We start from the raw sequence: 16,474 nt of genomic DNA, 5'->3' as shown, positions 1-16,474 counted from the left end.
GGGGGGAGGGGCGAGGAAGGAGAGAGGGGGTGGGGGAGGGGAGGGGCACAAAGAAAACCAGATAGAAGGTGACAGAAGACCATTTGACTTAGGAGGAGGGTATACAGCACAATCAAATGTCAAAATAATCTGGAGATGTTTTCTCTCAACATATATACCCTGATTTATCAATGTCACTGCATTAAATTTAATAAATAAATTAAAAAAAAAAGGACAGGTAGGAGGACACTTTCCGAGGGAGAACGGAACTTACAAAAGAAGGACTGTCCTCCCTAAAGGAGGACAATTGGTCACCTTATTACATAACATGGGGGGGGGGGCAAGGAGAAGGGGTGAGACCGTCGGGGAAATGGAGGCTCAAAAGGCCAGAACATTGGGTCTGGGTCTCAGAACGAATGCAAAGATGCGGAATCTGGTCCTCTGCTCGCTAGCTTTGTGACTTCCCCAGGCTCCTTGTCTGTGTCATCTCACAGGAGATAAGGATCCACGAGCAGGCGAATGAACCGCCCAAACGAAGAAGCCAGATGACCCCCTGCCACATAGCGCGACCTCAAGGATGGGTCTCCTGGGCTTCCTTTGAGCCCAGAGTCACCTCCACAGAGTGTAGGGACTTCTGAGTCATGGAGTTGGGCCCAGATGACCAGAATAGTGGTTTGCCATCCCTGGAGCTGTGGAAGCTGCAAGAAGGGGTGCTTTTGAGGGAACCCAGGACTCTCAACTTCAGGCATGGTCAAATTTGAAATGCCTGTAAGAGCACAGTGTGTCACACAGGCACTTCAGTCTAGGCCTGGACCTTGGGAGAGGGTTTGTGCCTGGATATATGTTTGGGAATTGTTAACGTACACTGTGTCAACCCACGATGGCAACAAAAAAATGAATAGATGAAGAATGGAAAAGACAAGAGAACTCCGAACCCACTGAACATTATTAACTAGTGGCAGACAGGAAATGACTCTAACCAACTGAGCTATTCAGCCAGGGCAAGAAATTTAATTTTTAAAGTGAAGAAAAGCATAATGACAGAATGTTAATTGGGTCAAGGATTAAGGTAGAGTTAATTTCTAGAATATATTGTTTATAAGATGAGGTTGTGGATAAATGATTTAATTAGAACTCAATGAGCCTGACCAGGCGGTGACACAGTGGATAGAGCATTGGTCTGGGATGCGGAAGGACCCAGGTTCGAGACCCCAAGCTCGCCAGCTTGGACCAAAGGTTGCTGGCTCAAGCAAGGGGTTATTCAGTCTGCTGAAGGCCCACGGTCAAGGCACATATGAGAAAGCAATCAATGAACAACTAAGGAGTCCCAACGAAAAACTGATGATTGATGCTTCTCATCCCTCTCCGTTCCTATCTGTCTGTCCCTATCTATCCCTCTCTCTGTAAAAAATAAATAAATTAAAAAAAAAAAAGAACTCAATGAACAATATTATCCATCATTGGCAATAGTAATTTGTGCATATTGAAAGAGAAATGTAATTCTCCTTTTCAGATGAGGTTAGCCCTTATGGTTAAATTAAAATATTTAGGGCTATGATGTAAAATATTCAACTTAAGGTTTTTAAACTCTGTGTCATTGGAGACAGAATGTCTGAAAATTGAAGAGGAAAGCTACGTAACTATTGGAGAACTTTGAAATCCCTACTGTAAACTATGGCACAGTTTTCATTATCGAAACATATATCACCTCGTAGTCAATGTGAAGGTCCTAGTTGATTTTCCCATCCTTATCTACTGTCCCAAATGTGCCCCATGATATGAATTTATCAGCACAAGAAATGAGTAATATTGCAGGGTTCTTAAGTACAGATCACTTAATTTATTAGGTATTGTCAAGTGTTTAATTGAAGTAATAAGTCAAGAAAACCGATAAGAGCCCTGGATAGTTACCTCAGTGGTAGAGCATCGGGCAGGCATGTGGATGTCCCAGGTTCTATTCCCAGCCAGGGCACACTGGAGAAGTGACCATCTGCTTCTCTACCTCTCCCATGCCCTCACTCTTGCTAACTCTCTCTCTCTGTCTTCTCCTCCTGCAGCCATGGCTCGATTGCAGTGAGTTGGCCCTGGGTGCTGAGGATGGCTCCATGGCCTTGCTTCAGGTGGTAAAGTAGCTCGGTTGCTGAGCAATAGAGCAGCAGCCTAGATGGGAAGACTATTGGTATCGTCTGAAAGGGGGGTTGCCAGGTACATCCTGGCAAGTGGGATGCATGCAAGATTCTGTCTCTGCCTCCCCACCTCTCAATTTAAAAAAAAAAAAAGGAAATCGATAAAAGACCTCTCCAGGCCTGATCAGGCGGTGGCACAGAAGATAGCGCATCGGACTGGGATGCCGAGAGCCCAGGTTCAAGACCCCGAGGTCGCCAGCTTGAGCACGGACTCATCTGGTTTGAGCAAAAGCTCACCAGCTTGGACTCAAAGTCGCTGGCTCGAGCAAGGGGCTACTCGGTCTGCTGAAGGCAGATATGAGAAAGCAATCAATAAATAACTAAGGTGTTGCAATGCACAACAAAAAAAAAAACCAATGATTGATACTTCTCATCTCTCCATTCCTGTCTGTCTGTCTTTGTCTAACCCTCTCTCTGACTCTCTCTCTGTCTCTGAAAAAAACAAAACAAACAAACAAACAAACAAAAAAACAAAAAAACCTCACCAGGAAGCTCAGTTTATTAGAGCATCAGCTGGATATGCTAAGGGTGTGGGCTCGATCCTTGGTCAGGGCACATACAAGAATCAGCCAATGATATCAAAAGTAATCAATGGCACAACTAAAAGAAAAAAAAAGAATCAGGTCGTGGGCAGTTAGCTCAGTTTGTTAAGAGTATCATCCCATGTGATCTGTGGTGGAGCAGTGCAGTGGCTCAAGCATTGACCTGAAATGCTGAGGTTGCTAGTTCAAAACCCTAGGCTTGCCTGATCAAGGCACATATGGGAGTTGATGAATCCTGCTTCTCCTCTCTCTCTCTCCTCTCTCTAAAATGAATAAAGTCTTGCCTGACCTGTGGTGGCACAGTGGATAGAGCATTGACCTGGAATGCTGAGGTTGCTGGTTCGATACCCTGTACTTGCATGGTCTAAGGCACATATGGAAGTTGAAGCTTCCTGCTCCTCCCCCCTTTCTTTCTCTCTCTCTCTCTCTCTCTCCTCTCTAAAATGAATAAATAAGAATAAAAAAAATAATAAAAAAAATGAATAAAGTCTTAAAAAAATAAAAGATATCATCCCAAGACAACAAGCAAGGTTGCAGTTTCGATCCCTGGCCAGGGCACTCATGGGAATCAACCAAAAAATGCACAACTGAGTAGAACAACAAATGCTTCCCTTCCCTCTCCCCTCATTCACTTCCGCTCTATGTTTCTCTAAAAATATTAAGCCCTGCCCGGATAATATTAAGCCCATTTGGATAGCTCAATTGGTTGAAGCACTGTCCTTAAGCAGAGGGTGCCGGTTCAGTTCCCCGGTCAGGGCACATATAGGAGCAGTTCGACGTTCCTGTCTCTCAAAAAAAAAAAAAATCAACCAATTAATGCATAGATTAGTGGAACAACAAATCAATGTTTCTCTCTTTCTCTCCTTCCTCTAAAATTGATAAATACAATAAAAAAACCTGAGAGGATAAAGCTAGAAAGCAAAGAAAGGTGAGCAGTGCAGGTGCAAATCCAGGAGCATTTAATGGTTTAAATGTCTGGAAGCATTTTAAGACTTTATTTAGCCTGACCTGTGGTGGCGCAGTGGATAAAGCATCAACCTGGAAATGCTGAGGTTGCCGATTTGAAACCCTGGGCTTGCCTGGTCAAGGCACATATGGGAGTTGATGCTTCCAGTTCCTCCCCCCTTCTCTCTCTCTGTTTCTCTCTCTCCTCTCTAAAAATGAATAAATAAATAATAAAAAAAAAAGACTTTATTTATTCATTTTTTTAGAGAGGGGAGAGAAAGAGAGAAGGAGGGAGGAGTAGGAAGCATTAATTCCCATATGTACTTTGACCAGGCAAGCCCAGGGTTTTGAACCAGCAACCTCAGCATTCCAGGTCGATACTTTATCCGCTGCACCACCACAGGTCAGGCTCTGGAAGCATTTTAAATGATAGGTCTGCAGTCATGGTTCTCTGTATCTAAGAGTGGAGTGGCTTAATTATTGATGTTTAATTATTCTATGCATCTAAGAGTGGAGTGGCTTACTTATTGAGTGAGCCTGGTCATCACAGGGCTGTGCTCCTGCATCTGCTGGACATTTCACATGGAGGAGAATGTTGGCAGGAGTAACGTTACCAAGGCAAACTCCATATGCAGTGCTTCCTGTCAAGAGACACAGTGATTGCCTGACCTGTGGTGGCGCAGTGGGAAAAAGCGTCGACCTGGAAGTGCTGGGGTCGCCGGTTCGAAACCCTGGGCTTGCCTGGTCAAGGCACATATGGGAGTTGATGCTTCCAGCTCCTCCCCCCTTCTCTCTCTCTGTCTCTCCTCTCTGTCTCTCTCTCTCTCTGTCTCTCCCTCTCCTCTCTAAAATAATGAAAAAAAAAAAGAGACAGTGATTACAGCCATGTCTGCAATGAACACATTTTTTTTTTATTCATTTTAGAGAGGAGAGGGAGAGACAGAGAGAGACAGAGAGAGAGAGAGAGAGAGAGAAGAGAGACAGAGAGAGAGGAGGGGGGAGGAGCTGGAAGCATCAACTCCTATATGTGCCTTGACCAGGCAAGCCCAGGGTTTCGAACCGGCAACCTCAGTGCAACGAACACATTTGATCTCTCAGCTGAGGTGTCAGATGTTTACTCTGGTGCAGTCACCTTATCGTAAATTGTCGTGAGCCAGCGCAACTCATCATTTTGCAGGTCTCAAGTGGGAACAGTGGAGGGTTAGAAAATAAAGAGAGTGAAAAAGGAAGGGATCGGGAGGTCTCATTGCCAAGACTGATGGTCTCCAAGAGCAAGCCTGTACCCCCAAAACACTATTGATGATGTAGAGAGCAAAGAAAGCCATTTGCAAAACAAAGAGCTCAGTTACAAAGTCACTTTTCTGAGGCAAAGCAATAATTCTCTCATGTGTAGAAAACCCCCACCATGCACATGTTAACTTCACAAAACAAAGGGCAAAAAGAAAACTGCCTCCAGTCTCTTCAGGGACATAAGGGGTGGGACAGTAGAAACCATCAGCATCACAGCTAACATACAGGTGTGGGGAAGGGCGTGTAAATTGCCTTCACCAACTTAACCAAACAATCAGAGGTTGTGGGGAAGAGCTTTGCCCTTTGGCTGGCCTTAAACTGCGGGAACTTGTGTCCCCTCGCAGTCTCCCACAGTGGATGAAAGGAGCACGTGCCAAGTGACACTGACAGGATACAGGGGAAGGTTGGAGAAACACTCCCTAAATTGCTGCAAGTGGAGGGTACCATTTCACAAGAGTAGATGTTACATATATCATTAGGGATGATTTATTCTAAAGCACTCAGAAAATGCCACAGCCTGGAGGCACTAGTGAATTCATTAGAGAATTGGGCGGTGCTGACATGCAGTGAGACATTTGGCCTCAGAAATGGCAGCGTGTTAGACTTCAATATGAAGAGAATGAACCTCTTGGCTGACCAGCCCTGTACTGAAAACGTGGGGAATAGCAGTAAGTTGAGTCTAGGGGCCACTGTGATTGGTAGGTTATGCACCACTGGCGTGGTTTTCTGCAGGAAGCAGTCACTTGCTTTCAAGAATGGTTAACTCCATCCCTGGGGGTCAGGCAGGGTGTCATTTTGAGCCCCTCTCATGGGAAAGAGTTCTACAAGAAACATTCTACCCAATTATATACTAACTTACACAACTCTACACACATAGTACAAGATGATTAACCTTTTATTAAACAGTACCTTATATTTTTAAAAGAGAAGAAACGAAAGGTAGGTGAGCTGGCAGAGACAGTAGAACTCCCAGAACACACACACATACAGGAAAAGGGGTGGACAGGGCTCAGGAAGCCATCTGGGCCAAGGGAGGCATCACCCTCCTCGAGTGATCTCGAACCCAGGGGTGCCGCAGGACCTGGGCCAGCGGCAGCCGCTCGGAGGGCTGGTATCTAAGAAGCTTGCTGATCAAGTCCTGGGCTCCCAGAGGTACTGACGGAGGAAACCTGAAGTCAACCTGAGGAGGCCAGAGAACAAGAGGAGAATGGTTCATTTGTTTGGTCTGTGTTGTCTGTTCAGAGTCCCTTCACGGGACTGGATTGAAGGGGACAATTTTTGTGCACGCCCCCATCTCTGTGCCGACTCACCAGCCACAACTGCCCCACATCCTCCACGAATTCCCAGACTGTGTCCCCCTCACCTTGAGGATGCGTCTGTAGGTCTCAGAATAGGAGGTCGTCTCAAAAGGTGGGTTCCCCACCAGCAGCTCGTAGCAGAGCACCCCAATGCACCACAGGTCCACTTTCTCATCATATATTTTGTGCTCGATCATTTCTGGGGGCAAGTAGTCCAGAGTCCCGCACATCGTCTTTCTCCTACAGGAGGGCAGAGACGTCAGTTCTGTACAGAGGCCCAGAACCAGGGAAACCTCCCTTACCCAGCTCCCCGCAAGATGGGAGACCCTAGGACGTCCTGGGGGAGCCCCCTCTCTAGCAAGGGAGTTTGCAAACACAAAGTTTTAATACAGATCTAGGTTCAGAGAGGGCAAGGATTGGCCCCACAAATTCCCTATTTTGGAATGACTCATACAATTATTATATTTAACTCATGATACAGGGTATTTTCAAAAGGGTCCTCTGGGCATCAGGAAAGATTTGGAACAAAACGGTGCATTAAGAGAGATCAAATAAGTGAATTATTGTTTATTCATTCTGTAAATTTCCAGAAATTATGGAGCAATGGTTATTTTTTTTAAGATTTTCTTTAGAGGAGGAGGGGCGAGAAGTAGCAACGGATTGTTGCTTCACTTTAGTTGTTCACTGATTGCTTGTCCTATGTGCCTTGACTGGGCCAACCCAAGGTTTCAAACTGGTGACCTCAGCATTCCAGGTCAATGCTCTATCCACTATGCAACCACAGGCCAGGCAACAATGGTTCTATATTTACATGGAAACTTATTGGTAATGTTATATGTTGACAGGGATTTAAAAAAAAAAAAAAAAAAATATATATATATATATATATATATATGGTTGAACCACACTATTTGTCTTCAAATACATATTAAATATACACATAAAAAAAAAGGCAGAACAGTTATGCACCACTAGTGACAGGGAGAGATGCATCTGGAAATGTATTGAGAGGTGATTCCATCATTTTGCGAACATCACGTAAACACTTAGAGAAACCTAGATGGTGCCTGACCAGGTGGTGGCTCAGTGGATAGTGTGTCAAACTGGGATGGGGAGGACCCAGTTTCAAGACCCTGAGGTGGCCAGCTTGAGCATGGGCTCATCTGGTTTGAGCAAGGCTCACCAACTTGGACCCAAGGTCGCTGGCTTGAGCAAGGGGTTATTTGGTCTGCTGTAGCCCCGCGGTCAAGGCACATATGAGAAAGCAATCAATGAACAACTAAGGTGTCGCAACAAAAAAATGATGATTGATGCTTTTCATCTCTCTCTGTTCCGCTCCTGTCTGTCTATCCCTATCTGTCCCTCTCTCCCTCTGACTGTCTCTGTAAAAAAAAAAAAAAAGAAAGAAACCTAGATGGTATAGCCAACTACACACATAGGCTGTATGGTATAATCGATGCTACAAACCTGCAGAACATCTAATTAGAATTATGAGGCAACAGTAACCATGGTATTTGTGCATCTAAACATAGCAAAGGTGCAGTAGAAATATAGTAGAAAAGATAAAATGGTACACTGTATAGGGTACTTTCAATGAATACTGGGTCATGCAGGACTGGACGTTGCTCTGGGTAAGTTGAGTGAATGTGAAAGCCCGCAATATTACTGTACAGGAATACAGGTTTCCTAATCACTGTGTACTTAGGGAGGCCACTCACCACCAGTCAGCCAATTCTCTGTTGTTTAATTACTATTTTAAAAAGGAAAAGAAAAAAATTATCTCTTGTCTTCCATAATTCTCCCAATGTGTGAGTAGAACAATGCCTAACTCCCAATAAAATATATTTTGCCTTTTTCTGAGGAACCTGGTCCTTCCATGAATGACCTGTCCTAATCAATGTGTTTGGATTTAGAACTTGAAAATATAGAGTAGGCTTTATAATTAACATATGGATGAATTTGAAGAAAAAGGTAGAATTTTATTTATTTAGCAAGAGAGAGAGAGAGAGACAGGGAGAGAGATGAGAAGCATCAACTCATAGTTGCAGCTCCTTAGTTGTTCAGAATGCTTTCTCATATGTGCCTTGACTGGGGGCGCCAGCTGAGCCAGTGACCCCTTGCTCAAGCCAGTGATCTTGGGTGCAAACTAGCAACCTTTGGCTTCAAGCCAGAGACCTTTGGGCTCAAGCCAGTGACCATGAGGTCATGTCTATGATCCCACGCTCAAGCCAGTGATCCCGTACTCAAGCTGGTGAGCCTGTGCTCAAGCCAGATGACCCCATGCTCAAGCCTGTGACCTTGGGGTTTCGAACCTGGGTACTCAGTATCCCAGGCCAATGCTCTTTCAATTGTGCCTCCACCAAGTCAGGCAGAAAAGGTAGAATTTTATTGTATTCTATATTAAAATATTGTACCTTAGGCCACACTAAATTTATTTTTAAAATGTTTTTCTTCAATAATAAATTAACCTTAGGTTGCTGTAACTTTTTTACTTTATAAACCTTTTTAATTTTTGACACAGAGAGAAGCATTGCCTTGTTCCACATAATTGTGTACCCACTGATTGCTTCTTCTTCCTACTCTGACTGGGGCTCGAACTGGCAACCTTAGGATCGAGCCCATGATCCTGAGCCTCACCAGCCAAGAATTACTTTATAAATTTTTATTTTTATTATTTATTTTTTATTATGTATTTTTCTGAAGCTGGAAACGGGGAGAGACAGTCAGACAGACTCCCGCATGCACCCGACCGGGATCCACCCGGCACGCCCACCAGGGGCGACGCTCTGCCCACCAGAGGGCAATGCTCTGCCCCTCCGGGGCGTCGCTCTGCCCGCGACCAGAGCCACTCTAGCGCCTGGGGCAGAGGCCAAGGAGCCATCCCCAGCGCCCGGGCTATCTTTGCTCCAATGGAGCCTTGGCTGTGGGAGGGGAAGAGAGAGACAGAGAGGAAGGAGGGGAGGGGTGGAGAAGCAAATGGGCGCTTCTCCCATGTGCCCTGGCCGGAAATCGAACCCGGGTCCCCCGCACGCCAAGCCGACGCTCTACCACTGAGCCAACCGGCCAGGGCCATAAATTTTTATTTTTTTAAAGGTATTGCCTGACCTGTGGTGGCGCAGTGGATAAAGCATCGACCTGGAAATGCTGAGGTTGCCGGTTTGAAACCGTGGGCTTGCCTGGTCAAGGTACATATGGGAGTTGATGCTTCCAGCTCCTCCCCGTCTCTCTCTCCTCGCTAAAATGAAAGTTATTTATTGGTTTTACAAAGAGAGGGGAAAAAAGAAGGGGAACTGAAAAATATCAACTCATAATTGCTTCACTTTAATTCATTGATTGCTTGTCCTTTGTGCCTTGAGCAGGGAAGCCCAGGGTTTCGAACTGGAAACCTCAGCATTTCAGGTTGATGCTTTATCCACTGGGCCATCGCAGACCAGGCTTACTTTATAAATTTGTAATTTTTACAAACTTTTTGACTCTTTAGTAATAACTGAGCTTAAGACACAAACACGTTGTACAAATGTACAAAAATATTTTCTTTCTGTATATGCTCATTCTATAAACTTTTTTCCCTATTTTTAAAACTTTTACTTTTTTTTTTTTCTTCTTAAACTTCTTTTCTAAAACCTAAGAGATAAACACACATTAGTGTAGGACCACAGTGTCAGGATCAGCAAACTCAATCTTCACCTCCACATCTTGTCCCATTGGAAGGTTGTCAGGGGCAATAACACACATGGAAATGTCATCTCCTATGATGATAATGCCTTCTTCTGAAATACTTCCTGAAGAGGCTCTTCTTAAGGAGATGTCACTTTTCAGAAATATATACATGGTGGTTTACTTGTTCTTTTTCATCATAGACTTGCTCATAAGCAGATAATGCACAATGAGTATACCTCTATATTAATTTAGTGTTGGGATCCATGTTTTCAAACTTTTTTTAAAATTTTTTTATTTATTTTTTTAGATTTTATTTATTCATTTTTATTAGAGAGAGAGGGGAGAGAGAGAGAGGGAGAGATAGAGAACAGGGGGAGGAGCAGGAAGCATCAACTCCCATATGTTGACCAGGCAAGCCCAGGGTTTTGAACTGGCGACCTCAGCATTCCAGGTCGACGCTTTATCCACTGCGCCACCACAGGTCAGGCCATGTTTTCAACCTTTCTAAAAACCTTTTTGAGGTCTGCCAAAGCTTCTGCTAAACCTTTCACTGTGAGTTCTTCCTTTTCTTCTGCCGTTTCCATGTCTTTGCCTCTTTTTCAGCTTTCTGGTCCTGTTCCGGTTCCAAGAACTCATTAGTCAATTCCGCAGGAACCATGTCTGGGAGCTCCTCACTGTCTTCCTCATCCACACCCAGGTGACAGTTGTTTGCTGTCTCAAACATGGCACTGTTCACTTTTGCAAACTCCTCATCCTTGGAAAATCCTTAGATGTCACAGAGGAACCTCTTTAAGTATCTTCTTCCAATGTCATTCATTCATGCACTTCTTGGTGATAGCACCCAAAGCCCAAGCAAGGTTCTTGGTGTAGTTGTAGATGTGGCAACTCTTCCAGAACTGCATCAGCATAGTATAATAAATACACAGACTAACAACACACTCATTTATTGTCACTATTAAGCATCATGTACTATATATAATTGTATGTGTTATGCCTTTATATGGCTGGCAGTGGCACCAGAACCACCGTGAACATGTGGTAGTGCACTGTACCACAACATTATGTTGGCTATGTGGTGGCATACTGGATAGAGTGTCGACCTGGAAAGCTGAGGTCATCGGTTCAAATCCCTGGGCTTTCCCGGTCAATAGACAAATAAGAAGCAACCAATGAACAACTAATGTGAAACAACTTTGAGTCGATACTTCTCGCTGCACCCTCCACTCTGTAAAATCAATTATTAAGATCAGGCGTCCTCAAACTACAGCCTACGGGCCACATGCGGCCCCCTGAGGCAATTTATCTGGCCCCCACCGCACTTCCGGAAGGGGCACCTCTTTCATTGGTGGTCAGTGTACTGGAGTACTCTATGTGGCGGCCCTCCAATGGTCTGAGGGACAGTGAACTGGCCCCCTGTATAAAAAGTTTGGGGACCCATGATAAGATCTTTAAAACAATGTATTGATTGCTTATAGAGAGAGAAGAAGAGAGAGAGAGATGGACAGAAACATCATTCTGTTCCTTTATGTGCCCTGACTGGAGATCAAACCCGTAACCCTAGAGTATCAGGATGATGCTCTAACCCAGTGGTCCCCAACCTTTTTTGGGCCACGGACTGGTTTAATGTCAGAAAATATTTTCACAGACCGGCCTTTAGAATGGGACAGATAAATGTATCACGTGACCGAAACAAATGTCAAGAGTGAGTCTTAGCCTGACCAGGCGGTGGTGCAGTGGATAGAGCGTCCGACTGGGATGCGGAAGACCCAGGTTCGAGACCCCGAGGTCGCCAGCTTGAGTGCAGGCTCATCTGGTTTGACCAAAAGCTCACCAGCTTGAGCCCAAGGTCACTGGCTTGAGCAAGGGGTTACTCGGTCTGCTGAAGGCCTGTGGTCAAGGCACACGAGAAGGCAATCAACGAACAACTAAGGTGTTGCAACGCACAAAGAAAAACTAATGATTGACGCTTCTCATCTCTCCATTCCTGTCTGTCTATCCCTCTCTCTGACTCTCTCTCTGTCTCTATTTTTAAAAAAAGAGTGAGTCTTAGACGGATGTAACAGAGGGAATCTGGTCATTTTTTAAAAATAAAACATCGTTCAGACTTAAATATAAATAAAATGGAAATAATATAAGTTATTTATTCTTTCTCTGCGGACTGGTAGCGGTCTGCGGCCCAGGGGTTGGGGACCACTGCTCTAACAAACTAAGCTATCCAGCCAGAGCTAGTGTCATTATAATCTTACGAGATCATATATGCAATCCATCACTGACCACAGAAAGCATGGAAATATGATACATGCCAGTATTCAGATACAAACCAGGTTTGCATCTGGGACTTACAAGTGGAATTTATTAAACTAGATCATTCCTAACGAGTACCCAGGGCCCATCCCGCCACCACCTGACTTACCTCAGTGAGGGGGTGTGTACAGACCAGCCAAAGTCTGCAATCTTCACCTCACCCCTAAATCCCAGCAGCAAGTTCTCTGGCTTAATGTCCCTGTGAATCACCTTATTGTCATGGCAGTAGGTCAGAGCATCGGCCAACTCCTCCATTATCTGTGTGAGAAAAGAAAAAGCATTCTGAAAAATGAAGTCTGTTCTGTCTGGGGAGCTCAGCTGGTTAGAGCATTGTTGTTCCAGTACACCAAGGCTGTGAGTTCAATCCCTGGTCAGGGCACACACAAAAATCAACCAATAAATGAATAAATAAATGGAACAATAAATCATTGTTTCTCTTTCTCTCTCCCTCCCTTCCTCTCTCTCACACATCAATAACCTAAAAAATTTGGCCCTGGCCGGTTGGCTCAGTGGTAGAGCATCGGCCTGGCGTGCAGAAGTCCCGGGTTAGATTCCCGGCCAGGGCACACAGGAGAAGCGCCCATCTGCTTCTCCACCCCTCCCCCTCTCCTTCCTCTCTGTCTCTCTCTTCCCCTCCCGCAGCCGAGGCTCCATTGGAGCAAAGATGGCCCGGGCGCTGGGGATGGCTCCTTGGCCTCTGCCCCAGGCGCTAGAGTGGCTCTGGTTGCAACAGAGCAATGCCCCGGAGGGGCAGAGCATCGCCCCCTGGTGGGCAGAGCATCGCCCCCTAGTGGGCGTGCCGGGTGGATCCCGGTTGGGCGCATGCGGGAGTCTGTCTGACTGTCTCTCCCCGTTTCTAGCTTCAGAAAAATACAAAATAAATAAATAAATAAATAACCTAAAAAATTTTTAATTAACTAATTTGAACTACAAATGTATTATAAATATATATTTATAATGTCAATATGTAAATATAAACATTTACATATTGTATATATAATTTATGTTATGTATATTTATGTACATGTGATGTATATTATATAGCATGTTTTACATATATATAAATTTATATATTATATATGAAAACTTAACTACTTTATATATATACATTATAAATGTAAATATGAAGCATATTAAATATATAATTATAGATATATATTTTTAATTACATACGAAATACACATTTTATATATTATATATAAATATATAATCTATTTACATTATAAATATATAAATATATAAAAATATATATATAAAACGAAGCCTGCAACAAATTCATTGAACTGAAATACTTATCATACACTGTATAATTGTAGTATGAACTTTATTTCTTGGTTATCAATTCCATTGTTCCCTTCACAGCACCATAATTATTGGCAGGGGAGAATTTCCTCTCCTCCATTTTATGTAGTTTGATAGATTATCTTCCCTTTTTGCCCAACACAGGATGTAGTCCAAAACAGGATCTATGCTGAGCCAATCAGATGACCTGCTATAGGACTTGGGGCCTGAGGAAATAATAAAATAGTAGAAAAATAGGAAGATCATTCTGACAGCAAGCTGATTCAAACGTTACTGCTGGGATGATCGCTGCGCTGGTTCCCCATCTGGAGCCCTTAATAAATCTCCTATTTTCCTAACTCTAACCCAGGTTCCACTCAATTATACAGCAAACTCCCTCATAGCCCTTCAATGTTTCTCCGCATAAGGTAGAAGAGTTAGATTCTGTTGCTTACAACAAAGAATCCAAACTCATACACACAACTTAGTCATACTCTGGGGGTAACCTGAATATCCAAATGTGAAACTGCAAGATATATATATCATTATATATAACGTATAGACTGCAGGGGTCTCAAACTGAACTCAGCATGTGGGCCGCAGAGCAAGATCACAGCCGTTCGGCGGGCCGCACTAGGTCTACAAAAGGCAACTGTTACGCAACACTTTTCAGTGTCACAAAAGAACCAGAAACTGTAGTTCGTGGATTAGTCTGCGGGCAGCACAAAATTGTTTTGCGGGCCGCATGCGGCCCGTGGGCCGCGAGTTTGAGACCCCTGGTATAGAGTAACATTCAGAGTTATAGAAAAGCAATTGAGACATCCATGATGGCCTCAACAGGGACCCCACCACCACCAGTCCGCAGTAAAGTCACGGGCTCCGAAGCCCCTGGACAGCCCCCCCATCTCACCGTGGCTGCACGCTGCTCGTCTAACGAGTGGCGCCTCTGCAGCTCCTTGTAGACCTCACCCCTGGGCGCGTACTCCAGAACCAAGTACACACGACGCGCATCATGGAAGTAGTTGTACAGGCGTAGGATATTGGGGTGTCTGGATGAGAGATGGAGGAACACTCAGACTCCTCCTTAAGGCCCAAATCACAATGCTATTACAAGTGAATGATCACAGAGAATCAAATGGTGCACCCTGGCCAGTCAGACTCATTGGTAGAGCACCGGCCCTGCGTGTGGAGGTCCCAGGTTCCATTCCCAGTCAGGGTTCACAGGAGAGGCGCCCATCTGCTTCTCCATCCCTCCCTCTCTGCTCTCTATCACTCTCTTCCCCTCCCGCAGCTACGGCTCCATTGGAGCAAAGTTGGCCCAGGCGCTGAAAGTGGCTCCATGGCCTCCACCTCAGGCACTAGAATGGCTCAGGTTGCAATGGAGCAACAACCGGGATGGGCAGAGCATCGCCCCCTGGTGGGCATGCTGGGTGGATCCCAGTCAGGCGCATGTGGGCGTCTGTCTCTATGCCTCCCTTTTTCTGACTTGAGAAAAATGCAAAAAAGAATCAAATGCTGCTGGGGCCAGAAAAATATCAGCCTGATCTGGGAGTGCATGAGGGGAAAACAGGGGATGGACACTTGGTGTGTGACAGAGGGAGCCTTCCATGGTGTAACCGTAATGAATTGCAGAGGAAAAAGAAATCTTTAAGGTGAAAGCAAAGGCCTATTTGTGGGATCCTTCTGCAGGAAGTGCTGGGTTCAGGCGTCAGAGAGAAAACAGGACACAAAAGAACAAGGGTTAAGAACCAGCGGGGCACAGTCACACAGAGCCTGTCCTTACTGTAGATGCGCCTGGATTTCAATTTCTCTGCGCAGCTGGTGCTCCATGCCTTCCTTCTCGAGCTGGGACTTGAAGAGGACTTTCAGGGCCACGATGAAATGGCTTTCCTTCAGCCGGGCCAGGTACACATTCCCAAATTTCCCTTTGCCTAGCGGACGGCCGATTTCAAAGTCATCAAGTGTGAGGCTCCGTCTGACAGGAGAGGAAGACGAGAGCCTCTCAGTTGGGTAGTTCCGCGGACCAACAAGGGCTTGCCTTCCTCTTCCGTTCACTTCTCCTGGACTCAGCCCAGGCAGGAGCTCCCCGTCCTGGTAGCCAACGGTCCACATGCACACCTTGCTTATCATCTATCCCTCGGTCTCCCTTCAAAGCCAAAGGCACTTGGGGACCTAACCAGGTGGTGGTGTATTGGGTGGAGCATCGGACTGGGACGCGAAGGACCCGGGTTCGCGACCACGAAGTCGCTGGCTTGAGCAAGGGGTCACTCGGTCTGCTGTAGCCACCCCCCACCCCTCGGTCAAGTCACATAAGAGAAAGCAATAAATGAACAACTAAGGTGCCGGAACGAAAAATTGATGCTTTTCATCTCTCTCCCTTCCTGTCTGTCCCTTTCTCTGTCTCTGTCACAAAAACAAGAAAAAACAAAAAACAAAGCACTCACGTGGCGGGCACGCGGGGCAGCGGTGAGCCCTCGGCAGCGGCTGAAAAAGAAAGACACCACTTTTCTCCGCACGTCCCCACCACCCATCCCGACCCCGACCCCAGGCCTCTCCTCTCAGCCGCATTCTCTATCGCTCTCACCAGCGGCCCGAGCGCTGCCCGCCTGCGCCACAGCCTGGGGTACGCTCATGAAGAGTAGAGACGGCGGCGAGAGGAGGCCTGTCCCAGCCCCGGGGAACTGCGCACACAGGTTCGCGTGATCCTGAAAAAGTGTCAGAGGATGTAACATACAAGTTCCACTTGGAAGCCTCCCAACGACGGCACAACGCAGGGCTCCTGAAATGCTGGTAACGCAACCAACAAGGCCGTTTATAGCTCGCGCCCTGGCCCCATTGGCCGAGGGAATGTTGCTGACTGATTCCCATTGGTGAAAGTTTCTGAGGCGTAGGAAACGTGCCCAATAGAAGGGACAGAAGCGGGAGCTTCCGGCCACCGCTAAACCAATGAAACAGCAACACAGAAACCGGAAGAAGGCGGGAACTCCGG

General features: G+C 45.6%; 1 protein-coding gene across 1 annotated transcript; it reads right to left on the bottom strand.

Moving 5' to 3' along the window:
* Window positions 1–5,909: 5,909 nt before the first annotated feature.
* On the bottom strand, window positions 5,910–16,259 carry AURKC (aurora kinase C). Its single transcript, XM_066374712.1, has 7 exons — window positions 16,070–16,259; window positions 15,930–15,969; window positions 15,269–15,460; window positions 14,396–14,534; window positions 12,314–12,462; window positions 6,306–6,480; window positions 5,910–6,122 (listed from the first exon to the last, which is right to left on the bottom strand). Exons 1-7 carry the CDS (start codon window positions 16,215–16,217, stop codon window positions 5,952–5,954), a joined length of 1,014 nt encoding a protein of 337 aa, XP_066230809.1. The 5' UTR covers window positions 16,218–16,259; the 3' UTR covers window positions 5,910–5,951.
* Between the last annotated feature and the right edge of the window lie 215 nt (window positions 16,260–16,474).

This window comes from Saccopteryx leptura, chromosome 3 (genome assembly GCF_036850995.1).
Source record: "Saccopteryx leptura isolate mSacLep1 chromosome 3, mSacLep1_pri_phased_curated, whole genome shotgun sequence".
In the NCBI taxonomy this organism is placed as follows: Eukaryota; Metazoa; Chordata; class Mammalia; order Chiroptera; family Emballonuridae; genus Saccopteryx; species Saccopteryx leptura.
Note: the sequence above shows the minus strand (reverse complement) of the source record. Positions and strands in the feature narration are given on the sequence as shown.